General features: G+C 55.8%; 1 protein-coding gene across 3 annotated transcripts in view; it reads left to right on the top strand.

The window, feature by feature from the left end:
- Positions 1–27,758, top strand: part of ZC3H18 (zinc finger CCCH-type containing 18) — a 60,348-nt gene that overhangs the window by 21,099 nt on the left and 11,491 nt on the right. For all 3 annotated transcript variants that reach the window (XM_080827889.1, XM_080827887.1, XM_080827888.1), the window contains 5 exons: positions 7,586–7,734; positions 8,059–8,151; positions 9,104–9,261; positions 14,853–14,970; positions 16,160–16,428. In XM_080827889.1, coding sequence (XP_080684015.1) covers positions 7,586–7,734; positions 8,059–8,151; positions 9,104–9,261; positions 14,853–14,970; positions 16,160–16,428 — 787 coding nt within the window. The remainder of the gene's footprint in view (positions 1–7,585; positions 7,735–8,058; positions 8,152–9,103; positions 9,262–14,852; positions 14,971–16,159; positions 16,429–27,758) is intronic.

Below are 27,758 nucleotides of genomic sequence, written 5' to 3'. Positions count from 1 at the left end.
GGTTAGTCATTGTCTAAGCTGCAGAGCCTGGGAGGAGAGAGGGCGTGGGAGCAGGCGGCGGGGGTGATGGCCAGGGAGTACTGGGCTTCCTCGTAGGGCGATGGCTGCGTACCTCCTGCATCTGTACTGAAACTCACTAAATTACGCTCTGTAGATGGAGGTATTTTGTGGTATGTGAGATCTATCTTAATTTGAAAATTCTTTCTAAGAAAATTTGTTAGTTATGTTCCTATTAAAAGGTTTCTGCAGATTAATCATTAATTGTCCAAATGGGTACATTGGTATTTGTGACCATGAACGATGAAATGTACTTGGAAATAAAAATGGAAACATTTTTAAAAAGATTTTACTTTTTTTTTTTTTAAGATTTTATTTATTTATTTGACAGAGAAAGAGAGATCACAAGTAGGCAGAGAGTCAGGCAGAGAGAGAGGAGGAAGCAGGCTCCCAGTTGAGCAGAGAGCCCGATGCGGGACTTGATCCCAGGACCCTGAGATCATGAGCCGAAGGCAGCGGCTTAATCCACTGAGCCACCCAGGTGCCCCAAGATTTTACTTATTTGACAGAGAGAACACCAGCAAGGGGAGCAGCTGGCCGAGAGAGAGGAGGAAGCAGGCTCCCCGCTGAGCAGGGAGCCCAATGCGGGGCTTGATCCCAGGACCCTGAGATCATGACCTGAGCGGAAGGCAGAGGCTTAACCCACTGAGCCCCCCAGGCGCCCCTAAATGGAAACATTCTTAAGCACCAGTGTTTCGTTTGCGGGGTGTTTCTACCTCTGGTGTATTTATGTTGAACCATCAAGATATATAAAGTGCCGTAAAGGCCTAAATGACATTTTCTTTAAATTGTGGCCTACTTCAGGTTTCCGACTGAGCTGGCCGTTAATAGTGCCCGTTCTGTGGGCCAGACCTTGTCCCTGCTCCTTCCCGTTCCCCCGCCCTCTCCGTCCCTCCACCGCTTCTCTCTCTCTCTCTCTCTCACACACACACACACAGAGAATTTGGTAAAATATGCCTGAGGTGAGGTTTGCTATCTTAACCGTTTCGGAGCGTACGTTCGTGGCGTGTTCACTTTGTTGCCGTCACCCTGTCCGTCTCTAGAACTCTTTCCCTCTTGTAAAACTGAAACTCTGTGGCCATTAACAGTCACTTCCTATTCCTGCTTCCCGCAGGCCCCGGCCGCCACCGTTCTCCTACCTGAATTTGTCTGCTTTAGGTGCCCGGTGTGAGCGGAACGACACGATTCCTGTTTTCCTGTGACTGCCTTATTTCACTCGTCCTGCTGTCCTTGGGCTTCATTTGTGTTTTAGCAGGTGTCAGAGTTTTTTTTTTTTTTTTTAAGATTTTATTTATTTATTTGACAGACACAGTGAGAGGGAGTGGGAGAGGGAGAAGCAGGCTTCCCGCCGAGCAGGGAGCCCGATGCGGGTCTCGATCCCAGGACCCTGAGATCATGAGCTGAGCCGAAGGCAGACAATCAACGCCTGAGCCCCCCGGGCGCTCTTCCTTTCCTGGGTCAGTGGTCCACCGTGCGTACACCGTGCTTTGTGTATCCATTCATCCAGCGGTGGACATGGGTCGTGTCCATCTTTCTGCTGCCGTGCACGTGGGTGTGCATGTGTTTTCAGGACACTGCTTGGGAATTTTGGAGCTGTGTACCCCGCACTGGAGTCCTGGATCATACGGTGATCCTCTTTTTAATTCCTCAAGGAGCCTCCGTACTCTCTTCCGCGGGAGCAGTAGCACGTCGGCTCCCCGTCCACGGTGCGCGGGGATCCGGGGCCGCCTCCGACACTTAGTGTGATCTGACTTTTTGGTAGTGAGCATCCTGACGAGAAGTGGTATCTCGCGGTGGTTTTGGTTTACGTTTCCATAGTGATTAGTGGTGCTGACTGTCTCGTCATGAGCCCAGTGGCCATTCCAACAGTCTCTTCCTCAGAGAAATGTTCATTGCCTTTTTTGAATCCCTGCATTCTCTTTATGTTTAAAGCAGAAGGTCCTCAGATGTGGTCTGCAGACCCCTAGGGGCTCTGAAATTCTTTGAAGGGACCCTGAGGTCAAAACTACTTCTGTGGTCGTGAGCGGGTATTGGGGCTGACGACCACACACCCGGGCTTCGCTGCCAGCAGTTCCGTGTAATGGCGGCGCTAAGAGAACAGTAAGAGTTATACTTGAATTTTACATTTGAGCGCAGGTTTTCTAGAAAAAACTGAGGTATACTATCCATGCCCTAAAACTCATGTTTTAAGCATACAATTTAATAACTTTCATTAAATTTACCAAGTTGTGTGGCCGTCACCACAGTCCAGTAGAACATGTCCGTGGCCCCAGGAAGACCCCGCAGTGCTGGTCTTTCCCACGTTCTGCGCGACGAGATGGGGGCGCCCCGGAGCCCCTCTCTCGCCCAGGGAGGCCCGGCCGCCTCTCCAGGGAGGCCGCGAGGCTTGCGCTGTGAGCAGGGACCGCTGCGGTGACACAGAACTCAGTGTCCCCTGAAACAGAGTGAGCCTGCCGCCTGCGGGAGAGCAGCTGCCAGTATCTGCTGCTAAGCAGGAGCTTCGGGCTCTTACGTGAAAGTCGGGATTTTGGAGGGCCTGACTGTCCACCTGCGGTGCTTGATGACTTTTCCGAGTGACCGGTGCGTGGCGTCACAGAGTCACACCCGCGCAGAAGGCCCGCTCGCAGCGCGAGGTGGACCAGCGGGCACCAGCGCAACAGTCGGAAACATTCGGCGAGAGGGTTCCAGGCCCCGCACGGCCGCTGACGGCCGAGAAGCCTTGCTTGACGTGTGGGTGGCCTCAAGGACGCGGGAGAGTCTCTGCGGAGGTGGCAGAGTCCCCTCCCCAGCCCCGCTGCGCCTCGGCGTGAGGCTGGCTTCCCTTCACCTGCTCCAGCCACACCAGCCGTCGCGGCGAACTGGAAGGGGAAGGTGACGAGAGCGCCGCTGTCTCCGCGGCCTGCCAGCTGGAGAGGGTTGCCAAAAGGGAGGGAAGGCTGCTCGGGTCACTGAGTATTTGTAAAGGTTTTCATGAGTACTTATGTTACTGTATCGTTGGCATAAGTTACACGTGGCATGTACTGTGTCTTTTTAAACTTCTTCAGTCTTCGTGTCTATAGTAAACACCGATAGATGGGACCCATTTGTGATTCTTTGGGCTCCTAAGACCTAAACGTTAAAGAACTCCTGGTTTCAAGTCTACCTCATTTACAGAGAAGCCGCCCACACACTGTTGGAATCCTCTCCCCTGGCGCAGTGCAGGGTTTCCTTACAGAAGTTACGGTTTTATCTCCGATACCACGAGAGGTGACCGGTTGTCTGTGAAACGGGAAAGGAATGTGCTCCTTCGTGTTCTCTCTCAGGAACTTGCCCATGACGGTCCGTGGACTTGATGCTCGTTAGGACACACGTTTGTAGATTCTAGGTTGGTCCTTGATATTGGATGATTCGGTTTTTTCATATTCTGCCTTCCTTTCAGTGGTAATTTCTTAAAACCATGAAGCACTTTAAACCTTTTGACTTTTATAGTCCCGCTATTTTCTGTTCTGAGTTACTCAGACTCCCAGAAGTGGGCCCACCGTGTCTTATTTAGAGATAACAGTAGCAGACTCCCTCGCGACGCAGCGAGGCTCCCGTAAACGATGCGAGCCCTGCGCCGTACTGACCGCCAGGCCGAGCGACAGCGAGACATCTCGCGTGTCCGGACCCAGCACGCGCACATGTGGCTTTCTTCTCCTGACATTCCGCGCTGCAGGAGAAGCCGGTTGGGTCCTTGATCTGTCAGGTGTGTGGTTGTGAGCAGTGGGCTACTGCCGTACACAGGAGACGTGGCTTTGGTGTCCCGTCGTCTCTGGGTGCAGTTCCTCTGATCGCTGCAGAAGAACCTGTAGGTTTTCTGCAAAGGTTGTGCCTGTCTCACTGGTCACGGGTGTGCGGGTGTTGTGCACGCGGTTCCTCTTTCATAGATCTGTGATTTAGTGAGGAGAAGCAGGGGCAACACGGCGTGTGACATAAGCAGGGGAAACCGGTGGGTTCGTCGACTGACTGACTGACCCACCCCAGCAAATTGCTCACCGTCTCTGCCAGAAGGCCCCGGAAGCCTGGAGGGTTCGCTGAATCCCTTTTAGAGTATTTGGATGTGTTTTTATGTTACTTCTGTTTCTTACCTATAAATATGTCGTGTATTTAAAATAACACTGTCCGCAGTGGCGTACATGATGATAGAGACCAGTAGTTACTAAGATGCCTGCCATTCAGTTAAGAAACACGATCAGTGCCTTCGAAGCCATGTATATGCCAACGTGAAGAATCTTGTCCCCTGTCCTGCCGCTGTGACCACGCTTCCGTGTCTCCTTGTTCCTTGCTGGCTTGTGCCCAGGTCCCTGCCCGGGGTCCTCACATTCTTAGGAACCTGTTTCTTCCCCTGATCAGAGGCACAGTCCGCATAAATTCTGTATTTGTGAAGCTTCCTTTGGAAGTACAAGACCATACAGTTTTATAGCAAGATTTTTCCTCCATTTTCTAGAGAATATTTTTCCCTAAACAAAATGCTTTCTTAGATTATGAAAGTAATACATACTGACAGAGAGGATAGTAAAAGATGAAAGTCTTTTTACCATCCAACAGTTTGGGGTATTTCTTTCCAGGCTTTTTTCTACACAGATAAAAATTCACTTTTTAAAAGGCTAGTGGATGGTTGGCTCCGTCGGCGGAGTGTGCAAATCTTGATCTCGGGGTTTTGAGTTGAGGTCCTGCATCAGGTGTAGCAATGACTTAAAATCATAAAAAAAAAAATAGGGGCGCCTGGGTGGCTCAGCTGGTTAAGCCTCTGCCTTCGGCTCAGGTCATGATCCCAGGCGCCTGGAATCGAGCCCCACATCGGGCTCTGTGCTCCGCGGGGAGCCTGCTTCTCCCTCTCCCTCTGCCATTCCCTCTGCTGGTGCTGTCTGGTTCTCTCTCTGTCAAACAAATAAAATAAATAAAATCTTTGAAAAATTAAATAAAATCGTAAAATAACCAGAAGTCTGCTGGGAGCTCTCATGCTCCCTCGCCTGCGTGTGCTGGACGTCTGTGCTGGCGGTAGGTATTTGAAGACCTTCTGCCTGGAGCACAGCCTTCTCGGGTTTGCTGGCTAGGAGTCACGGCACGTCCGGCCAGGATCTTTGCACACCCAGGTGCACACGGTCCACGAGGCTAAGCTCCTGTCACCCCACAACGTCTTGGGGGGCACCGGCTGCTGCTCCTGCCTCTGGCACTCCTGCCTGACGTCTTCCCGTCCGCTCTTCTCCCCTGCCTGTGGCACCAAGAAAAGATCTTTTTTGTCTGGAGGCTCGTTGGGTGATGTTTGTTTTCATTTTGAAAATATTTTACATATGGGGCGCCTGGGTAGCATCCAGCTCTCAGTTTCAGCTCACGTCATGATCTCAGGGTCGTGAGATCGAGCCCCACTCCGGCTCCGTGCTCAGCATGGGGTCTGCTTGGGCGTCTTTCCTCTCCCCTTTCCCTCCCCCTCGCTCTCTCGCTCTCTAAAATAAATAAAGTCTCAATAAAATATTTTACGTACAAAAAAGAACAGAGATTACCAAATACCCATTTATCTACCACCCAGGTATGTATGTTAGCTTAAAAAAGTTATGGGAACTCGGGGCTTAGGCTAGTAATGTTTTCCTGCCCTTGCAGACTGTCTGCAGGAGGCCTCCGCTGGTCTTGGCCCTCCCAGCAGTGAGGGTGCCGGGCGAGCTCTGTGACGGTGAGACAGGGAAGGGCTTGGCAGCGTTTGAAATCGCTTATGTACATGAGGGACTGCATCCAGGGTCTGTTTTTGGTAAAGCTCTCTGCGACTCTGGGATCTGAACTCCTCGTTGTATGGTGGTTCCTAACCTCTGACTTAAGTGTGATTTCCCCAGTGCTCTTAAGAATTTTAAAAGTCATTTTTGCATTTCCAGAGAATTAATTTTAAGCACACTTTATTTTGCATTTAATTCAGCTCAGTGTGTTATTAGGTTGGTTTTAATCCAAGTTTAAATATTCATGATGCCTTAAAGGTAAATTTTAGTCCTTTCCTAAATACCAAATACCAAATGATTATTTCTCTTTAATTTATATTATACAAGGAAAAATGTGTTTTGTTGATAGAAACGTTCAAGGGGACTATTACATTTAGAAGGGAATATATATTAAAAGATGGTTTAATATTTAACTATCTGTGAACCCCTTGAAAATGTTTTAAAAACTATTCAGATATTTATGCCATATTTGTGCTTATATAGACATTACATGTTGTTTTTTTTTTAATATTTTATTTATTTATTTGACAGAGATCACAAGTAGGCAGAGAGGCAGGCAGAGAGAGAGAGAGAGAGGAGGAAGCAGGCTCGCTGCTGAGCAGAGAGCCTGATGTGGGGCTCGATCCCAGGACCCTGGGATCATGACCTGAGCCGAAGGCAGAGGCTTTAACCCACTGAGCCACCCAGGCACCCCTAGACATTACATGTTTTAAAAATTAAATTTTATTTTTATTCATGTGTTTTATTTATTTTTTGAAGTAATCTCTACGCCCACCGTGGGGCTCAAACTCCTGACCCTGCGATCAAGGTTGTGCGCTCCACTGCCCGAGCAGGAGTCCTCCCCACCATGTGAAACTTTTTGAAAGTGGTTCCCTTACGATTAAATTAAAACTTGGACTTCTTGCCTTCTGCTCTGAGAAGTCAGGTGGTTTCCTTGAATAATCTCGGTGTTCTGTTATGGAATAATTCTAAAAGGTGACTTTGTAAAATATCTTGTGTGAAGTGTGAACAGCCAGGGAGTTACAGTCCTCCGTGTCTTATGTCGCTCACGCATTTTTAAGCACAGAGATACCCTGGAAGGGTTTGTGAGACTTCTGGTGCGAGAAGTGCAGGTTTACGGAGCTGGTAGAGACGCCCTGAGCAGACGGGCGGGACTCCCGCGGTGACCGAGTGTTGGGGTCAGGACGAGGATCTCGCACGCGCACCTCGGAGCCCTTCTGGGGGTGCCGCGTCCCCTGCGCGGGAGACCGCCTCACAGAGCAGGGGGCAGCCTGGGATCGTCTGGTGAGCTCTAGGACTTCGCTGTTCTTAGGGGGAGAGGAACTCTTCCCAGAGTGACTTAGCAGCGGGGTCCGGGTTCCTCGACCACACGAGCCCAGCGCCTTTTGGGGGCCCTTAGGAGGTCCTGCTCACGGGAAGCTCCTCAGCCCGGGCTGTGGCCGCAGACCTTCCAGGCGGCCTGCACGGAACTTGTGCGTCTGTGGAGGTGGGGGCCGGGCAAGGCTGGTGGTGGCTGTGCTCCGCTCACTGGGAGGAGTGGGCCCGGGAGGCCCAGCTCTGGCTCTGCCGCCGCAGCCGCCTGCCTTGGGGCCTGCCCGTGCTCAGGCACACACAGCTAATGAGGCAGCGCGGGCTGCGGAGGGAGCCCTGGAGCACCCACGGGTCCCCCCCCCCCAGGCCCTCCGAGAGCTGCTGCTCCTGGCATGGGCCCCAGGCTGCCGCTGCACGCAGAGCAGGCAGGAGGCTGACCTGTGCGCCCTGGTTCTCTTCTCCCCTTCCTGACCTGGCTTTTGTCTCCATAGGGAACTGCACGTGGGGAATGAACTGTAGGTTTATACATCCCGGAGTCAACGACAAGGGCAACTACTCCTTAATCACCAAAGCCGAACCTTTCCCGCCTAATGGCGCCCCGCCTCTTGGACCTCACCCGCTGATGCCTGCCAACCCATGGGTGCGTGAACCCCTCTTTCTCTGACTGCCAGCAGGCGGGACAGCTAAGCTCTCTGAATCTTCAGCTTGCAGCCCGTTAGCAGCTTGTGTGAAGGGCACTTCTGTGACGTCACACAGTCACTGAGTCGCCTTCCAGAGGCTTCTGTGTCTCCATGTGGAGGTAATCAGAGATTCAGGCCGGGCAGCGGGTCGGGCCAGACTGAGGCCTGGGGAGCAGGTGCCATGCAGCTAGCTGATGCTCTCGCTGGGCTTTTTGCTCCCATTTCTGTATAAATTTTAAAGTTTTGCTTGCTTTCTCAACTTCTCTTTTCTCATTTTTTAATAGGGTGGGCCAGTAGTTGATGAAATTTTGCCTCCACCCCCTCCAGAGCCCCCCACGGAGAGTGCCTGGGAACGAGGACTCCGGCACGCGAAGGAGGTAACCAGACAGCCCAAGAAGAAAATGCTAGCAGCAGTTCCTTGAGCCAAAGTAACAATGCTTTGATTCAGAGACAGGGATTGAAAACCCAGTCAAGTCTCTGAAGCGAGGGGTCTATTTCTGTGATTTCTCTGTAGAGTTGTGAATGGAAACCGATGTCTGTCGATCTCTCCAAGGTGCGCGAGGTCACAGCACAGGCCCGCTGCCTTCCTGTGGCTCGGGCGGTCGTGGGCCCCACCCTGGCTAGTGCCGCAGCCCCCGGCTGCCCAGGGCCACTCCCCGGAGACTTAGCATGGGGGGCCCCCGCCTGCGGAGGAGCCCGTCCTCTCCCGAGGAGGCCAGGTGCTCACGCACACCCTCCCCTCCGTCCCTGCTCTCTGGCTCCGGGCGGTACCTTGGCCCCGGCTGCCTGTCAGCCTTGTGGTCTGTCGGCACCGGGCCTGCTTTCTGGGTCCTCACTTCTCTCCAGTGAAGTGACAGACTAAAACCCTTCTCCTCCCTCGCTCAGCGCACACCCCCCGCCCCATCCTGCCTTTCCTCTGAGACCGGAACTGCTTCATGTGGCTTTTCTGCCACAAGCGGCCTCCCCTTCCCCTCCACACTTGGGCCTCTTCCCCGAGTGACAGTCTGGGTTCCCCAGCTCAGTGTGAGGACTGTTTCCAGGAGATGCCAGTTCCCCTTTCTGGAACGTGAGCGAGCTCCAAGGCACTGCCGAGCGGGCCCGTCCCGGCTGCCGGGTGCAGAGACGGCGCGCTCCCGTCCTGGAGCAGGGGCGCATCTCCCCCACCTGGCGCGCTCTCGCGGGCCACTTCTGCCCTGCTGGCCGGGGCTCCGTGGGTCACATCAGGACAGGCTGCCCTTTGCTTTTCCTGACAGTACCAGCATTAACGTCTTCCTTCTTATAATGGTAGGTTGGTTGGTTTGTTTGTTTGTTTGTTTTTTATAATGGTAGGTTTTAAAAAAAGCAACCATTCGAAAAGAACAGGAGCCTGATTTTGAAGAGAAAAGGTTTACGGTGACCATTGGCGAAGACGAACGGGAGTTTGACAAGGAGAATGAAGTTTTCCGAGATTGGAATTACCGGATCACCAGAGATGTCCGAGACACAGTGTAAGGACCAGTTCTGCGTCCTCCTTTCCTTTCGATAGAGTGAGCGTTGCCGCCCGCTGTGTGAGCCCCGGGCTCTGGAGAGCAGCAACACGTAGGTTCCCTCAGGCATCGGGGGCCCATGCGTGTCCCTCTCCTGGACTGAGAATGGCGTCCCCAAGGTCCTTTCGGACTCTTTGTATCAACTTTCCTTGGTTTTTTGCTCTGGGAAGGAAGTGTGTCAGCCCTGGCAGGGCCGTGCACCTGGGGAGGGCTCGGCTGCCTGCGCGTTCTCCGAGCTCAGAGAGCTTCTGCACCCGTTCTTGGAGCCCCGTCGGCCTGCCTCTGCCCGCCCTCCTCCCGGCACCCCTGAGCTCGGCGCCAGAGCCCGGGAACTGGGCAGGTATGGCCCTTTTCATTGCTTCTCCTCCCCGATGTCCCACTGCTGGGATCTCAGAGACTCATTCCCCAGGCACACATGGTTGAAAGCCCTGAGTCAGAACTTTAGGACTCGTGGAGCGTTAGGTGAAGCTCTCATCCGCCCGCGTTCCGGTTCCCGGGGGAAGGCCGGCTGTGCTGTGCTCCGCTCGGAGGGGCAGGATCAGGCAGGTTTCTCCTGAGCAGCCGCCGCAGGGTGGGCCTGGCTCCCAAGCACGGTGTGGCCTCCGGCTTCAGCCTCCTGTCGGGCTTGTAGCGACGTGCATTCCCATGTGCTGCCGGGAAGGGCCGGTCGCCGGGGTCTGGCCGGGCCTGCGGTGGTAGAGGTGGTGCAGAGGGGTGGGGCTCATCCGGCGCTCGTGCTTCGGGACCCCGCCGCCCTGCCCTGCACCCACCAGGCTGTCTCAGGGCCCTCCTGTCCCGTATGCAGAAAGGAAGGGGAGGAAGCTCTTCGGTCCTGCCTGTCATGGCAGGGGACAGCTCAGAGGTCAGTGGGTAGAGACTGAAAGATGGAGTTCAGACCTCTGGGTTCCTGATTCCGGGCATGGAGGCACCTCGATCCCGGACAGGAACACGGCAGTCGGGAGCAGTCTGCCAGGGCGTGCGGCCCCCGGCCTGTCCCGAGCCCTCACGTTCTCCTTGTGTCGAAGGCGGGTGATGATCTTGGCCTGTGGGGAGTGGGAGGAGGGGAGAGCCCTGGGAGCTCGCGTGTGTGTACGGGGCACAGGACGACACGGAGCAGAGGGTGCTCCCTCAGTGTGGTCATCTGGGCACTGAAAGAAGAGCTCTAGAACCTCGAGGTTCACCCCGACCCTGTGTTTCCCAGCCCTGGCTAGAGCCAGGGGCTTCGCCGTGTGCCTGCTGGGGAGCAGTGGTGGCAGGTCTGGTTCTGTAGCCGTGCTTGGCCCCGCCCTGGGCTGGGGACAGTCCCCGCTGCAGGGCCTTCAGCCTCTACAGCCTCGGAAGACGGGCCTTCAAGCCAAGTGCTTGCTGGTGTTGGCCATTTGGACATCAGTGCCTTAGCATGAACTAGGGGCTTCTGTGATGCGTGTGCCGGGCCCCGACCAGACCTTGTCAGTGAGGACCTCTGGGAACAGGGTCCCGGCGTGGGTCAGGTGGGAAGCCACCTCTGCTGCGTCAGCTGGGGTTCACTAAGTAGAGGAGATGCCCCCCACCGGCTGTTTTAATAGAGAGCATTTAACCGAAAGACTTGCTGTCCAGGAAGACTGGAAGCAGCGTCCCCACCCCCTGCAGGGAGGGAGGGGAGAGGCTGGAGGAGGCACTAGGACTCTGGTCACTGAGGAGGGGACGCTGGCCAGCCACACTGACATCTCTGGGGTGGGCGAGGAGGCCGGGCTGCGGGAGTGGTGCGGGCAGTGGGCAGGGCGAGGACGCAGAGGGCCCTTCTCCACCCCGGCCTCCCCAGCCCCCGTGGCACGTGCCGGGGGCCGGGCTCTCGCGGAGCAGCCGGCAGAACAGAAGGCACTTGACAGTGAGCGCGCGGGGCGGCGGAGACACCGGGCAGGTGACTTCACAGCAGTTCAAGGGCATCCGTGGAGAACTCAAAAAGCCCAGCATGACCGGCTCCCCTTTCCCGGGTGCCCGCGGCTGAGGTGTTCCTCAGCCAGCAGCGCTACAGCTCCGTGACCAAGGTCCCTACGCGTGCCGGGCAGGGAAGGCGGGAACAGGGCCGAGGGCTGAGCTCCGGGATGGCCGGGGCCAGCAGCACACCAGGGCGGGGGTTGTCAGAAACGCCCGCGTCAGAGCGCCCGGGGCTGGGGGCACTGCGCTGGCTACTGCCAAGCCTTGCGGCTGATTCTGCCGCCCTCCCCCGAGCTCCCAGGCCGCGGACGCCCGTTCCCTGGGCCTGGGCTGCCTGGCCCGACCCGGCGGTGCGCACGGAGAGCTGAGTCGCTGTCACGCGGGGGCGCCGGTGGCCTCAGTGCGGGCGGATGGGCCTCCGCGGGGGTGTGCGCCGCGAGGAAGCTCTGAGGCGGCGGAAAGGTCGGGAAACGGGTGTTTTCTTCACGCTGGTATCGGAATGAATGTGTCTAGCAGGATCGTTTGGTAAAAATAGCGCTTTTCTAGGCAGACCCCAGGTCGTGACGGGACGAGTTTCTTCCCACCGCTGCGGTGCTGGGTTCCGACGGGAAGGCCTGTCCCCTCCGTCGGGGAGCCCCCTCTCTTCATTTCAGCGTCGGGAGTTCAGGCCCCACGGTGGGCGTGGAGGCTACTTCAGAAAGGAGCGAGGGAGGCCGGAGGAGCGTCTCTGCCCAGCAGCCGGGCCGGCGGGGAGCAGGGGTGCGGCGCCGGGCTCGCAGGAGGCAGGTGCTGGCACACGGGCCCCGGGGGTCTGCCGCGAGGAAACGGGTCCTTGGCAGGAGCTGGCGGCCGCAGAGCCGCTCGGCAGCCGGGGACCTGGGCTGGAGCCCTTCCCGGGGGGCGTCCTCCGAGTCGCTGTCTCCCATGGACCAGGGCCCTAACGGCCGGCCCCTCCGGTGCCGAGCAATCCCGCAGGACAGGGGCCGCCGCGCACACGCTGCGGACCCCGCTTTCCAAACACGAATGGCCAGAACAGCCCTCCTTAGAGAGCACGCGCACCCTCATGCCCCCTGGGGGATGTGCTCGCTAGGGCCTCGGCCGGCTGCGACGGGGCTGTCGCCGCGGGGCCTGCATCCCGGCCTCGGCCACGCCCAACTCTCGTCTTCAATCTGACCTGGGTCGCGTGCGGCTTAGGCGCTTCGGAAGACATCTGGCTGCTTGGAATGAAAGAGCCACGTCACCCGCAGAGCCAGCCTTGGGGGCGTCTGCCGGGTCCCGGGGAGCCGGGGGGAGAGGCCTCCCAGAAAGCAGCCTACTCGCTGGAGGCCATCGGGCGGGGGCCTCGAGGGCTACCCCGACTGGCAGGTCTCCGGGTTGCAGGTGCCTCGGTTTCCCCCGCCACCGTACTCAAAGGGGAGAGTTGGTCTGGAGCCAAGACATCCCTGGCAGAACGCCCGTCTGTTGCTGGGTTTACATTTCCTCGTTCCTCCATTGGGGTCCCAGGCACCCCCAGAGCAGGTCGTCTGGGTCTGTGGGTAGTAAGGTGGTGGTCTCCTCACCCTCCCAGTGGTTAGCAGTGGTCCCTTCCCCATCGATGACAAGCCTGCCTCGTCCCTGTGGGAGGCCCTTTTATCCTCCCTGCTGGGGTCTGTCTCTGGACTTCCTGTCACATTCCCGTGGGCCATTCCTTTCCTCCCCAGAAAGGCCTCCTAACGTGGTGTCCCGGAGGGCGTGTGTTTCTTGACTAATCTCCCTGGCCTGTGTCTCGCAGCGCCCCGGGGGCCAGCTCGTCTAGCTCACGCAGCAGCTCGCTACTGTTTGTACTGGGAGGGCCCTGCGTCTGGGAATTAACCGACAGGTAGCTGACTTCTTGGCAGTGTCTGGTCGTCTCGCCGAACACAGGGAACATCATCTCTATTCACACGTGTTTTTGTGTCTTTCCAGTGTTTTCTCTGTGCTTTTGTTTTAATTTTAGGTAGTTAACATACAGCGCAATATTGGTTTCTGGAGGAGAAATCAGTGATTCGTTCCTTCTGCACAACACCCAGTGCTCATCCTAACAGATGCCCTCCTCAGTGCCCGTTCCCAGCCTCCCCAGACCACCCTCTGCCTTCCTCAGTTTGTTCCCTGTTAAGAGTCTCTCATGGTTTGTGTCTGTCTCCAATTCCGTCTTACATTATTTTGCTCTCTCTTCCCTTTGATCCTGTGTTTTGTTTCTTAAATTCCACATACAAGTGAAATCATCCACATGAGTGAGATCGTATGATAATTATCTTTCTCTGACTTATTTCACTCAGCATAACAGCCTCTAGTTCCACCCTCATCATCGCAAATGGCAAGATTTTGTTTTTCGACGGCTGAGTAATATTCCTTTGTGTGTATACCCCACATCCTCTGTATCCGTTCGTCTGCCGATGGACACCTGGGCTCTTCCCATAGTTTGGCTGTTGTCGATAAAGCTGCTGTAAACATTAGGGTGTACATGTCTCCTGGAATCTGTATCTTTGTATCCTTTCGGTGAATAACGGGTAGTACACGTGCTGGGTCATCGGGGAGCTCTAGTGTCAATGTCGTGAGGACCCTCCACGCTGTGTCCCTGAGCGGCTGCCCCAGCTCGCGCTCCCACCAACAGTGCAAGATGCTGGTGGTGTTTTGGTACGGATTGCATGGACTGTGTAGATATCGTATTCGCTTATTTCTAAGATTTTATTTATTTGAGAGAGAGAAAGAGTGAGAGAGAGCACAAGTGGGGTGCTGGGAGAGGGAGAAGCAGGCTCCCCACTGAGCAGGGAGCCTGATGCATCCCTGGACCTCAGGATCATGACCTGAGCCAAAGGCAGACGCTTCAGCGACTGGGCAACCCAGGCTGTCTGTATGTGTACGTATTTTAACTGTGTTTGCTCTTCCAGTCCGTGAGCATGGAACATTTTTCCGTTTGTTTACGTCCTCTCGAGAGTGTTGTGAAGTTTTCCTGAAATACGTTCTGCTCATTTCCCGTTACCCATGCTTTGTCCCTCAGTACCCTCCGTCGCGCTGACTATCGTAAGCGCAGACTGCTCTGCTCGGCCTCCTGGGTGGTGATGATGTGGTCTCGGTCTGCCTCACGGGGCTCCTCTGGCTGCTTGCGTTGGCTTTACTGTGTCTCAGTTTCCGGGTGTGGATCCTTCTCCTCCTCGCCGGGTCTGCTGCCTCCTGGCTGCAGCGGCCGGGCCCCTGTCCCGCCGGTGGGTGCTCATGAAGGCCGTGGCCTGGCCTTAGAGAAGTGCCCGTCTGTTCCCATCGAGCCAGGGGTCGCTTGAGTCCACAGTGGACACGTGTGTGCAGCCACGTCAGGGAAGCGCCCCCACCGCTTCCTTTCAGGACTGCCACCGGGGGTGGGCACTCTCGTCCCAGACGCTGCCACCAGCCGTCAGTGCAGTCCCATGGTTTTTCTTTCTCGGTCTGTCGCGGTGTGTGGTATAGGCAGGAATTTCCTCGTGTTGACTCAACCTTGCACTCCTGGTATAAATCCCCCTGAGTCACGGTGTCTGTTCTCTTAACGTGGTGTCGGATTCAGTTCGCTGACATTTGATGTCATGTTCTGGCGTTAATATTCCCAAGTGGTAAGGTTTATGTTTTCTGGGCTCTGTTTTCAGACTCGAGCCTTACGCGGACCCGTATTACGACTACGACATCGAGCGCTTCTGGCGCGGCGGGCACTACGAGAACTTCCGGGTGCAGTACACGGAGACGGAGCCGTACCATAACTACCGGGTGAGTGGGCCGCGTGGCTCCCCGATGAGCCCTCTGCGCTGTGTGGGACTTCGGACGGGCTTAGTCGTGTTGGCCCAGTGGACCAGCTTCAAGTCCAGATTAACTCTCTGTGGAGAAGCAGTTCAGATCCAGAGATTAAATTGGTGGTGGTCTGCAGACAGACCTCTTTTAGTTTGTGTTCCTACTGTGGTGTGAAATTTTAAATTTTAAAAATTAGGTTTGTGGTTAGGGTTATTCACGTTAATATAAACCGGCATGGAGTGTGTTCCACGCTCCTGAACAGATTCCTCCTTCAGGCTCCTTAATGGTACCGTTTGTAACTGTGCTGTCCTCCTCTGTTGGCGTAACCTGGGCCTCTCCCCAGCTGTGCCGTGGTGGTCTCCTGGAGGACCATTCTGTATTGGTATTTTTCGATGGATGGATGTTTCAGTCTTTGAGTCCCTGATGTTTTCAGGGTGATGGGAAAGCTGCTGCTTAGAAGAGGGTGGGCGGGAGCAGTAGGGCGGTCTTCGTGATGGAGCTTTGAGGACAAAGGGTGGTGACTTCCTGGGAACCCACGGATGGTGGGACCATGGCCGACCATCCTGTGCTGCTCTCCCTGATAGCGTGTCCGTGGGGCCAGGCTGCCGGCGTACAGTGCTTCATGCCAGGCCGGGCAGCCTGGAAGGTCGGTAAGTCCTGTTAGAGTCCCTTTCTGCCTCCTCTCTCCCTTACCATGTCCATGATTCGGGCCAGGAGAAGGGTAGACATGTGCTTCATTTCCTCCCACAGCCTCCTGGAGCCTGAAACCCATCTTCCTGCTGTGATTCGGGCGTTACCGTTTTAACTTGCACTATTAGCGCAAGTGGGTGGATGAGCGCAGACTGCTAGTTCAGAAAGGTGTTGAAGGGTTGTGCTTAGGAAAGCAAGGGCCAGCACTTTGGGGCACCCCCTCTGTACCAGACTCCCTTGAGCAGAATGCTTCGGGCAGAGCCCACCGGAGGCCTTGCTGGGTCATGTCCAGCCCTCGCTGGCAGGGCTGAGGCGGGAGGCAGGTAGTGTTGAACCGCTAGCTTGGGGCCCAAGCTGGACTCCGGCTCACCACGTAACGCTGTGTTTTAAGGAGAAATTTGGGAACAGGGTGAGCACTTGAGATCGATCCCCGTGGCCTTGGTGCCAGGCACCACCCAGCTCGTGTGTTTGGCTTTAGGACCGGGAGCGCGAGCGGGAGCGGGAGAACCGACAGCGCGAGCGCGAGCGGGAGCGGGAGCGGGACCGAGAGCGGGAGCGCCGGCAGCGGGAGCGCGAGCGGGAGCGGGAGCGGGAGCGGGACAAGGAGCGGCAGCGGAGGAAGGAGGAGTGGGAGAGAGAGCGAGCCAAGCGGGACGAGAAGGACCGGCAGCACAGAGACCGTGACCGCGAGAAGGAGCGTGAGAAGGAGAAGGAGAAGCCGAAGCCCCGTTCCCCGCAGCCGCCAAGGTAGGCCATCCGCCCCCTGGGCTCTGGGTTTGTGGCCCCGGGCCCGGAAAGGAGGGGGCTCGCCAGTTGCTCACGGGTCCTGTCTGCTGGCCGTAGCCCCATGCCCGTAATCGTTGCTGAGAAATGCTGGTGTGTTTTGAGGGGCGGGTGCCGCCCCCTCCCGGAACGGGTGTGTTACGGTGGGAGCGCACGCCAGGTGCTCCTTCCCGTCACCCTAAATCAGGAAAGTTGTGAATTCCCAGAGCCCCTGCTTCGGCAGCGAGGGTAGGAGGTGGCTGGCCACGGTGTGGGCTCTCATGTCTGCCGGTGGAGGGCAGGCCTCCAGGCAGCCCTTCTCTGGGTGCTCGCCTTGGCGCTCTGCATCAGGAGAGCTGCCAGGGTGACCGCGGGGGTGGCCACCGATGACACGCAGCGCAGCAGCAGCCCAAGAGGCCGGGCAGGTTCTGGGCCTTCAGACAGCCCTTGTTTAAAATACACACGGGGCACCGGGGTGTCTGTTGTCATCGGCTGGTGATTGTGGCTCAGGTCGTGGTCTCAGAGTCTTGGAATCAAGCGCCACGTCGGTCTCTGTGTTCAGTGTCTGCTTCAGAGTCTGCTTGAGGTTTTTCTCTCTCCCTCTGCCCCCCCACTACTTGCTCCCTCTTTCCCTCTCTTTCTCTCTCTCTCTCTCTAAAATAAATACATCTTTGAAAAATAAAATACGTGCATATGTATATTTGAGTACTAGAGTGGGACAGGTGGTCCTCAGAAAATCATGGAACTGGAGAAGTTTTGTCTGTGTTTGCGGCCTCATGAGAGGACATGTGCACGCCCCGCAGTACGTCTCTTGGAAGCAGGCAGGGTCAGCGGTGTGTAGGACACTCAGCACTGAGGCGCTGCACTCATTACCCCCAGACGCCGCCCAGCCCCGGCAGCAGCAACCCACTTTCTGTCTGTAGGTTCGCTGTTGTTGGACATTGCACGTAAATGGGATCACGCGTGCGGGCTTTTGTGATCGGCTCCTTTCGCTTGGCAAGATGCTTTCCGAAGTTCATGTACCCATACTCCGCTCCCTTTTGCGGCTGGCTGCTACTCTGTGGTGTGGATGTGTGCGTACGGCCGTTTGTTTATCTGCTCAGCCGCGGATGGACACTTAGGTTATTCCTGCCTTTCGGCTATTGTGAACGTGAGCATTCGCGTGCAAGTTGTGTGTGGGAATGTTTTCGTTTCCCTTGGGTATACAACTCGGAGAGGAGCTGCTGGGTCATGTGATAACTGTGTTTAACCTTTTGAGGAATTTCTAGAATCTTCCTAGATAGCTGCATCAGTTTACATTCCCACCAGGAATGTGTGAGGGCTCCACTTTCCTCCAGATGATTCATCATCGTCCACCTTTGTTGTGGTGGTGGTGGCTGTCCTGCCGGGTGTGACCTGGTAGCTCACTGTGGCTTCATTTTCATTTTCCTGAGCCTCTTTTCATGTGCTTCTTGGTGTATGTTCTTTAGAGAAACGTCTGTTCAGATCCTTTTCCCCACTTCCCTTATTTTATTATTTGCTCATTGTCTTTATTCTGAATTGGATGTGTTCTGGGTACAAACGCCTTGTCCAACACCCTCCTGCGCGTGCCTGCCCCCTCACCGTACTTTGTATTCTCAGTTTTGCTTTCTTGATGATGTCCATTTTCTCTTTTTTTTTTTTTTTGAGGGAAAGCCTCTTTTTTTACATTTTTTCCAACTTTATTAGGCCACTTGACATGTGTTGACGTGTGACATTGCACAAACTTAAAATACACGGTGTGATGCGTGGCCCTGCCTCCGTGCTACAGAACGGCCTCCTCCGTCCGTCCGCACCGGTACCGCTGCACCGTGCGTGGGGAGAACACGTCAGATCTACCCTCGTGGCAGCTTTCACGTGCACAAGACAGAATCCCTCGCTGCAGCCCCTGGGGCTACACGAGATCCCGACTTACTCCTCTTCTGACTGGGAGTGGGAGCAGCTCCCCATGTCCGGCAGCCCCAGCCCGTGCCACCCACCGTTCTGCTGTCGGTCTCCACGAGCTCGACTCTGCTAGGCTCCACATAGAAGGGGCGCCTGGGTGTCTCAGTCATTCAGCACCTGCCCACGGATCGGGTTGCGATCCCAGCGTCTTGGGATCAAGCGTTGGGTTCCCTGATAGACGGGAAGCCTGCTTCTCCCTCTCCCATTCCCCTGCTTTCTTCCCTCTCTTGCTGTCTCTCTCTCTTTATCTCTCTGAAATAAATAAACAAATACTCTTTTTTTTTTTATTTGACAGACAGAGATCATAAGTAGGCAAGGGCAGGCAGAGAGAGAGAAGGGGAAGCAGGCTCCCTGCTGAGCAGAGAGCCCGATGTGGGGCTCGATCCCAGGATGCTGAAATCATGACCTGAGCCGAAGGCAGAGGCTTAACCCACTGAGCCACCCAGGCGCCCCATAAATAAATACTCTTAAAAAAAAAAAAAGGATTCCACGTGTAAGTGAGCAGGCACAGTGAGAACAGAGAGGCTTTCTTTGTCTGACTGACTCAGTTAGCCCCACTTCTCGGTCGCCATCGGAGTCCTCACCGAGGGCGGGACAGCCTCCTTTCCGTGGCTGAGCTGTACCCCATCGTGCGGCCCGTCCACATTTCCTTGATCTGTGCGTCCGTCCAGCCGCGGGCTCCTGTTGGGAAGAATGCTGAGGCGAGCAGGGGAGTGCAGACGTCTCTTTCTGTTCTCATTTCCTTTGGGTTTTTAGCCAGAAGTGGTGGCTGGGTCATGCCGGCTTCCCTTTCCTTCACCCTCACTGACACGGTGACCAGCTCTCCTTTGGATTTCGGCCACTTGAAGAGGTGGAGCGTGATACCTCATTGTGGGTTTGACCTGCGTGTCCCGGATCATTAGAGGTGCTGAGCATCTTTTCACAGACCTGTTAGCCATCTGGATGTCCTCTTTTACAAAATGTCTGGTCAGGAAATGGCCCATTTTAAGTCAGATTTCTTTTGGCTGTTGAATTGTACAAATTTCTTGCATAGTTTGTGTGTTAACCCCTTATCTGGTAGATGGTTTGTACGTATTTTTTCTCATTCTTGTAGGTTGTCTTTTCGTTTTATTATTATTTTTTTCTGTGCAAAAGCTTTTTAGTTGAATGTGGTTCTGCTTATTTATTTATTAATTTATTTTTCCATCTTCAGATATATATTTTTTATTTAAGTTCCATTAATTAACACATGTTGTATTACTAGTTTCGGGGGAGAGTACAGTGGTCACACTTATTTATGTTTTATCTTGTTTCCTGTGCGCAGATGTCCTGATCAGACAGACATTACTGAGATGCGCATCAAGGAGCTTTTGTTCTGTGTTTTCTTCTAGGAACTTCATGGTTTTGGGTCGTCCCACCATTTTGAGTCTTTAATCCACCTGGAGTTATTTGTGGCACAGTGTGAGATGGGGGTCCAGTTTCATTCTGCCCGTGGCTGTCCAGTGTCCCCAACACCGTTCATTGAAGGGACTGCCCTTACCCGTTGCATGTTCTTGCCTTCTGTGTCGTGATGGGCTGTATATGTGTGGGTTTCTTTCTGGGCTTTCATTTCTGTTCCATTGCCCTGTGTCTCTTCTTGTTTTTTAGTTTTGGGTTTTTGTATGTAACCTCTACACCCAGCATGGGGCTTGAACTCTGAACTCTGAACTCGACTCTGAGACCAAGAGTCCTGCACTCTGTGGGCTGAGCCCACTAGGCGCCCTGATCTGTGGCTGTTTTTACATGATACCGTGCAGTTGGGATGACTCAGACTTTGTGATACAGTCTGAGATCGGGAAGCGCGACGCCTCCAGCTTTGCTCTGGCTCTGGCTCTTTGGCTCTTCGGGGTCTTTGTGGTTCCATATAAATTGTACGATTGTTATTTCTATTTCTAAAGAAAAATATCATTGGAATTTTGATAGGGATTGCATTGGATCTGTAGATGGCTTTGGGTACTAGGGGACATTTTTATAGTATCCTTTCTTCCAGTCCGTGAACATGGGATATATGTCCCTTTATTTGTATGGTCTTCAGTTTCTTCCGTTAACGTCTTGTAATTTTCAGTGTCTATCTCTTTCACCCCTTTGGCTCAATTTATCTCTATGTATTTTTTATTTTTTTAAGATTTTTTTGTATTTGAAAGTGAGAGGCCAAGAGCATGAGTAGGGAGGGGAGCGGCAGAGGGAGAGGGAGAAGCAGACTTCCACTGAGCAGGGAGCCTGACGCGGGACTTAATCCCAAGACCCTCGGGATCAGGACCTGAGCGGAAGGCAGACGCTTAACCATCTCAGCCACGCAGGGACCCCCAGTGTATCTTTTTTTTTTTTTTTTAAGATTTTATTTGTCAGAGAGAGCTCTGGTAGGCAGAGGCAGAGGTTGAAGCAGGCTCCCTGCCGAGCAAGGAGCCTAATGTGGGACTCGATCCCAGGACGCTGGGATCATGACCCAAGCTGAAGGCAGCTGCTTAAGTGACTGAGCGGCCCAGCTGTCCCCCAGTGTACTGTCTTTGATGCGGTTGTTAATGAGATTGTTTCCTTTGTTGTTTTTTTCAGGCTGTTAGTGTATAACAGTGCAACAGATTTTTTTTTTGTAACGTTGACTTTGTATCCTTTGTTTCCTTTGTACGGAATTCATTTATTAGTTTCAGTTTTTTGGTGGATGAAGCCAGGCTCCTGTTCTCTGTGCTCAGACCAGCCCCTTTCTTGTGCAGCTGTGTTTCTGGCAGGAACCGGCAGGGTGCTCAGTCTGCATGAGCTCCGGGTTTCACTCTTCTCTTCCTCCAGATCGCGATAAATTGTCCTCAGTAATTTGCTGTATTTTCTCATACTTTGGGCAAAATAATGTTTTTAAAGAACATTCAGAGTGATCACATATTCGGGATGCACCGAGACTGCTCAATCTTCCGACAGCTTTATGACCGTCCGGGCTGCGGCGGCCACTCTTTACGCTGTCCTGAATGTATAATTGCGTGCGAATGGCAGCACTTGATTCTCACCTTCCTGGTGTTGGGCCGTCGAAGCCCCGTTTGTTTGTTTGGTTTTTTTTTTTTAAGATTTTATTTATTTATTTGAGAGAGAGAGAATGAGAGAAAGAGAGAGAGCATGAGAAGTGGGAGGGTCAGAGGGAGAAGCAGACTCCCTGCCGAGCAGGGAGCCCGATGCGGGACTCGATCCCGGGACTCCAGGATCATGACCTGAGCCGAAGGCAGTCGCGCAACCAACTGAGCCACCCAGGTGTCCCCGAAGCCCCGTTTTGATAGAAGCCCTTTTCCCCAAGATGCGCAGGGCAAGTCCAGTGTGGGCTCCACGGTGGGGCTGTGTCTGCTCTGGGAGTGCTGCCAGACCAGGAGGCCCAGCTCCCTCTGCTCACACCACTGACTTTGCTGGTCATCCGGCCTGTGCCCTGGCCATCCCCTGCCCCTGCCGTCCCTCCGTGTCTCCAGGACGTGGCTCACATCTTGCTGCTCGGAGGGGCCTCCCTGCCTGCTCCCACCCTGCTAGATAGTTCGTCATGGCTCTTAGCACTCCTTTGTCATGTTACTGTTGCGGCATCGGCCCCTGGTCGCGGCCCAGCCCAGAGCTGGAGACCGCAGACACTCGATGGTGCTGTAAGCAAGTTTTGGGTTTGGTAGTAGCCTCCCTTTTTACTTGATCTGTCATAGCAAACATTGTAGGACTGATGAAATTGCAGACGGAGTTCTGCTCTCCAGATGCCTAAAAGCTGTTTTCATGCATATCCAGATGCCTGGTCTGGAAAGGAGAGACACAGGGAAGATGGGCAAATGATATCGAGGCTGTCACTCTGCCCCGTCACTCTGTGGTGTCCCGAGGCACATCCGCCGGTCCACTCCAGCGCTTGGACGGCTTTCGAGGGTGTTTACCCCTGTGTACTCTGGCTATGAACTGCCGTCCCCCACCTCCTTCACATGTCCTACTTGTTTCCGAGAAGCCAGGTATCTCCAAGTCAAGTGTCTGTGTGTCCAGCTCAGGGACATTTTTATACACCTGCGTGTGCTTTTAGCACCTCTTGGAGGGAGGACAGCTGCGCAAGTGGCTGTGTCCGTCTCTGCTTGTTGCTAACTCGTGGGACAGACGCTCTTCTAGCCTTCGTGTTTCCAGTGCTGCCTGGCCCCTCCAGGGGGTGTCCATGTGAATCCAAAAAGACCACTCGAAGGGCACTAGCATGTACTGGCTTAGCCCCCAAGCACCAGATCCCTGTGAAGACCAGCCTCGAGCCCTACATTTGCACAGCCTCGGGCCTTCGGGTGAGGGGCAGGGTCAGTGGGAGGACCGTTGAGCCAGCGGGGTGGGTTCAGGAGGCGGGACTACGTGGATTCTTCTTAAAATGAGATGCAGCTTTCTCACCAAACCAGGCAGACCTGCTCTCCCCGGGTGTCTGCTTCCTTCTGCTAAGCTCGCATCCCCCTCCTTCCTTCCCTAGACCCTCACTCATGCTCCTGTGGGCAGAGGCAGGCGCGCCCTGTTCCTTGGTCTGGATTCAGCCTCTCACTGCTGCCGGGGAGTCTTGAACCCCGTCTTTGATCACCCTGGCTGGAACCCCGCCAGCCCTGTGCCAGCATGAAGGGCTAGGGTTTCCCCAGAGCAGGATTTCCAGCACGGTCCTCCTGTTCCCTGCCCTTTGAGCACCGGAGCTGGCGCGACCACTTTAGGAGGCGGCTGAATTTCCCTGCAGTAATACCTTTGTGTCGGCTCCCTTTTCTAGATCAGTTTACTTACCCACCTAGGATGGGGTGGGAATTTTACATCAACAGCTGGATGGGAAGCACTTTCCTCGCCTCAAGGAGGAGACAGTCATGACTGCATTCAGAGTGGAGGGGGAAGCTTTCATCTTTGCTGGTGCTCAAGGACTGCAGTGGGGTCGGATCGGCCCCAGGACTGCTCGTTGCAGAGTCCAGCGGGCACACATGGCACTTGGTGAGGATCGACTCAGTGTGGTTTGTCTGGGGCCAGCGAGAGCTCTTGAAACCCAGATGCCCACGGCCCAGAAGCGGGGCACAGACTCGGCACCGTGGGGTGAGGCGCGGCGAGGACCATTTGTCGGCAGAGTGCCCGGCTCCCTGGGTCTTAGCCCCCCAGCCCCCCTGCCCCCCACCGCTGTCTGCCGTCTCGCCTGCCCTTCTCCCGCCTGCCCCGCCCGAGCTGGGCCGTTCCCACAGGCCTGCTTGGCAAGTGTTTTCTGTGGAACATCTCCCTCCGGGGGTTCTGACGAGCTTTCCTCTAGATAGCCAAGGCTCGGGGCAGCGGTCTCTCTCCCCCTTTAGGGTTCCCTTCTGGAATTAGGCCTTGAGCAGAACCTTGTGAGCAGTTCTGTAGAACGCATCTATGTAAATAGAGGGAAATCCCTTTTGTGAAACCTTCTAATCTTTACAGCCGAGCCAGTGGGCGTGCCGCCCCGGGTGGAGCTGGGTGGTAATTAGAATGCTCTTTGGCATACGCAAATTAATTTCATTCTAGATAAAGGTAGTAATTGGGATCTTCCTGGAGGGATTGCCCAGACTGCTTAAAGCTGTTCACTCATGTTCAGATGCACGTGTGAGGTTTGGTGCCCGTTGGGGCCAAGAGGACAGGTGCCTCGCTTCCCGGGAGCTTGAGCTCTCCTCCGTCCTCATGAGGGAGCCCTGTTCCTGCCCGCCGCCTCCGCCGAGGGCTTCTCGTCTCAGGGTGCCAGGGGCCTGCATCCAGTGTGAGGCCCCCAGGGGCTCAGGGTGGGTTGGCGGTGGGCAGGCATTCACGTCTCCACGGGGCTCCCAGAGCCCCTCCCAGAGGCCCCCACTGCTCCGGACTCGCCCTCGGAGGCCGGAAGCACCAAAGCAAGGGAGGTCGGTTGTAGCCACGTGAGCTGCGCCGGAACCGCTGCCCTGTGTGTCACGTCCGAGGCTGCACGGCCATCTGCCGCCCTAGAGAGAAGGTGACCCTCGCTCCGGTCTGCTGTATTTTTTACAAAAACTACACATTAGGTTTCCCCTCTGCGTTTGGTGAATCTCCCTCCCGGTTGTCTGAGCGGCGCTCCCCGCTTCAGCTGCCCGTCACCCTCGCCGCGGCATCGTGGCTCCTCATCTCGTCTCTCACTCAGCGCTGCGGTTTGTTGGCTTCATGAACTTGAACGTGGCGAGTTGTGCTCCATCACTCGGCCCTAGACCAGCGTGGTGGTGTCCCACCCTTTGCTGCCCCTGAGTGGGTCCGGCGACCACACCCAGATGGCCGTCAGGAGCCTGGCAGGCTGTGCGTGGCCCCACGGAAGCAGGTGGGCCTTGGCCCGAGGCCGTGGGCCGGCAGGTGGGCCCAGGCTCCCACTCCGCTCCCCGGCGCGCGGCGTCTCACGCTTCCTGACGAGCCGGGCGCTGGCGCTCGCTCGGAGCCGCTCTTGCGCCTGGCGTCAGCACGGTCAGTGGTCTTTGGTTAGGGCAAAAGGCACTCGTCTGGAGACGCAGTAAACCGTAGCTCACTGTCCTGACCTCTCGTCCGAACCCGGCACGGCTGAACTGCTTGCCTCCGAGAAGGTCGTTGTGCCCGGGGCGTAAGCGACCGAAAGCTCCTGAAGTTGCCCGACTGCCGAAGACAAAAGGCAGACGGTCGCGTTCCCCCGTGTCCTCGCGTCTGAGGCCGCACATCTGCCGTCGGCAGGAGTTGGAGAAATGCCCGTGGACACGGGTGCGGCCGTGAGGCAGAAGGACGCGCCGCTGGGCCTCCTCGAGCGCGACCCGCCCCCAGGGGGAGCTTTGGGTTCTTGCGGGGGAGGCTGCGGGGGCGGGAGCCGTGAGGAGCCTCGGGCAACGTCGGGCCTTGCCGCGGTCAGGCCCAGCGCCCGAAGCAGGAGGCTCTTCTTCTCTCTGTTCACCCGGAAGTTAAAGTGGAAATGGGTGGGAACGTGCCTGTCCCCTCTGCTCCCGGTCACGTTTCTCTCAGGTTGACTTGCTCCGGATGGAGTTCAAGGATGTTTTCCTAGTTGGAGAGTGAACGTGGTGGGTCTGTCACCGGATGCCCTCTCACTCGGGAAAGGCTGTCTGTCCTGGCCCCCCCCCCCCCCGCCCCGGGAGAACCGTCCACAGCAGTGACCCGCCCTTGGGCCCCTTCGGTCGGGACCCGGCTTCGGCCCCTGGAAGTGTCAGGGTTCCGGGGTACCGCTGTGTGCCTCACTGATGGGGCGTGCGTCGGCCTGCGTTGCAGGCTTCCGTCAGGGCATGGGGGGCACCAGAATGAGAACCGCGAGCAGCCGCTCTAAGTTCTCTCGCTTCTTACTGTGTGTCTGTTGCGAGAGGGACCCATGGCCTGGCCAAGGCTAGAAGAGGGCTTGTAGCGCGCTGGGGTGGGTCGTAAAAACTCAGTACAGTCCGAGACAAGGAAGAAGTGGGATTTCCACGCAAGGTGAGCATCCCAGAGGGAGGGGTGCCTTGCCAGCACCTGGAGTCTCTTCCCTGGCGGGCGTCCCCCGGGCATGGTGCTCAGCAGGGTGCACTGGGGGCCCACCCAGAAGTCCCGTGGAGGAGTGTGGCAGCCCCCAGCCACATGGATCCCCGTTGGGGGTTTCTGCCCAGGGGTTAGGGGAGGTGATCACAGCGCAGGCTTTCATCGAAAGCCCCCCAGAGGCTCCCAGAATGCAGTCACGGCCAGGCTCTCCCATGAAAGGTGCTGTGACAGGAGTGTGAAGAGTTCAGTCACTTCTCAGTCCCTTTTCCTGGACCTGTATTGAATGCCTAGGCCTTTCGATTTTAGAAGAACACCTTTATGTTTTCTCTCGTTTCATCTTTGTCCCCAAACTTGGCAGCCGCTCTGTTCGGAGTTTCCAAACACCTTGATGTCGCTGCCTTATGTCGCTGATGTCTCACGCCTCCGACCCCTGATGTGACGTGCAAGGCGTGTTGTGAGTTGTCGGGCCGGTGTGGTGCTGTGTTGTGGCGTCTGTGTTTGGCAGGGCTTGCAGCTGACCTTTGCTCCCCGGAGTCCCTCTCCAGGCCTCGAGCGGAGTGTCAGAGCCTGGAAGATAAGAGTGTGCGGTCACAGGGCTCGGGAAGGTCCCTTCCTTGGGCAGAGCGAGGCCTATTTCCCCTCTCTGTGGAGCAGGGTTTATGCAAATGCTGGCCCGCTGCCCCTGCTGACCGCAGCCCTTCCCGCCGCCTCTCCCGCCCCTCGTCTTCAGACTGTCGATCAGCTGACCTGCCCACGGGGTTTCCGATTCCATTTGGTGCAGCGTTCGTCAGTTGGTCGGCCTCGGGGCCGGGCACCCGCATGACGCCAGGCGCACCAGCCCTGCTGCCTTACCGGCTGGTCACCCGCGCAGGGCATCTCCTCTCCCGTCCCTGCCGGTGTGCGGCTGAGAGGCCGCTGAGGGTCGGCAGCCGCGGCCAGAAGAGCCACTTGGCCCTGCGGCGCCGATCGGAGCCCCGGAGCCCCTTCCTTCCGCAGGGAGGTCTCGTGGGAGATGAGGACGCGTCGCTAAGACCGAGTATTGGTAAAACTCCCGGGCATGTGTGCCAGTCGGCATAGCAGACGCTCTCCCCTGCAGGAGGGGAGACATTTCTTAAATAACCTTTGGGGGTTTTCTGTGATAGGCGTGAAACAGGATGGGGTAGAGTGTGGAGAACTTTGTAAAGAACAAAGAAAACCGTGAAGAAGGGCGGACAGCCTGGACGCGGCTGCCGTCACCCCGGCCGCGCCGGCCCACGGGGCCACCCGCAGAAGTCCGAGGGCGCGCCTCCTGCCTCCGCCGGCCCTCCCCAGTGCCCGCACGTGCTTCCGCCCGGGCTTTCCCAGGAGCTCTTCATTGGGTGTCCGTTCAGTCGTTTTCGCCAAAACATCTGCCATTAACGCGGACGGTTCCAGTTCTGTGTCCAAGTCGGAGACTGTTGCTCCCTGGTCTGGGTCCCCAGATCCGCAGCCCAGCTCAGCAGTATCTGAGTCCGGTGGTCTGCAGAAGGGACCCCGCCCTCAGCTGCTCCCTAAACCGCTTCATTCTTGTGCCGCCAGCATAGTTTTCTGTATCTAGGGCTCGTGGACACTGTTTATATTTTTTGTTATTTTTACTTTTTAGGGTTAAATACATTTTAAGAAGAAACTACATCATTTCCATAAAACAAGCCAAATCATTTGTCCTAGTGAGTAACTGTAGAAATTAAGTAAAAAATGAAAATGGTTGTCTACGTACAAATTAATTAAAATCAGGGCCCCCCATTTGCCACCCTTTGGGGATCTATTGTTTTGCGGGGTACCAGGCCGGGTACCGGCTTTCAGAGGGAAGGAGGCGCTGGCTGGTGGCTCAGTGTGTATGGGCTGGCGGCCCCTCCGGGGGAAAGGGCAGCTCACCATGAAGCCCACAG

This window comes from Martes martes (genome assembly GCF_963455335.1).
Source record: "Martes martes genome assembly, chromosome: 17".
Lineage (NCBI taxonomy): Eukaryota > Metazoa > Chordata > Mammalia > Carnivora > Mustelidae > Martes > Martes martes.
This window is presented reverse-complemented; position numbering and strand designations above follow the sequence as displayed.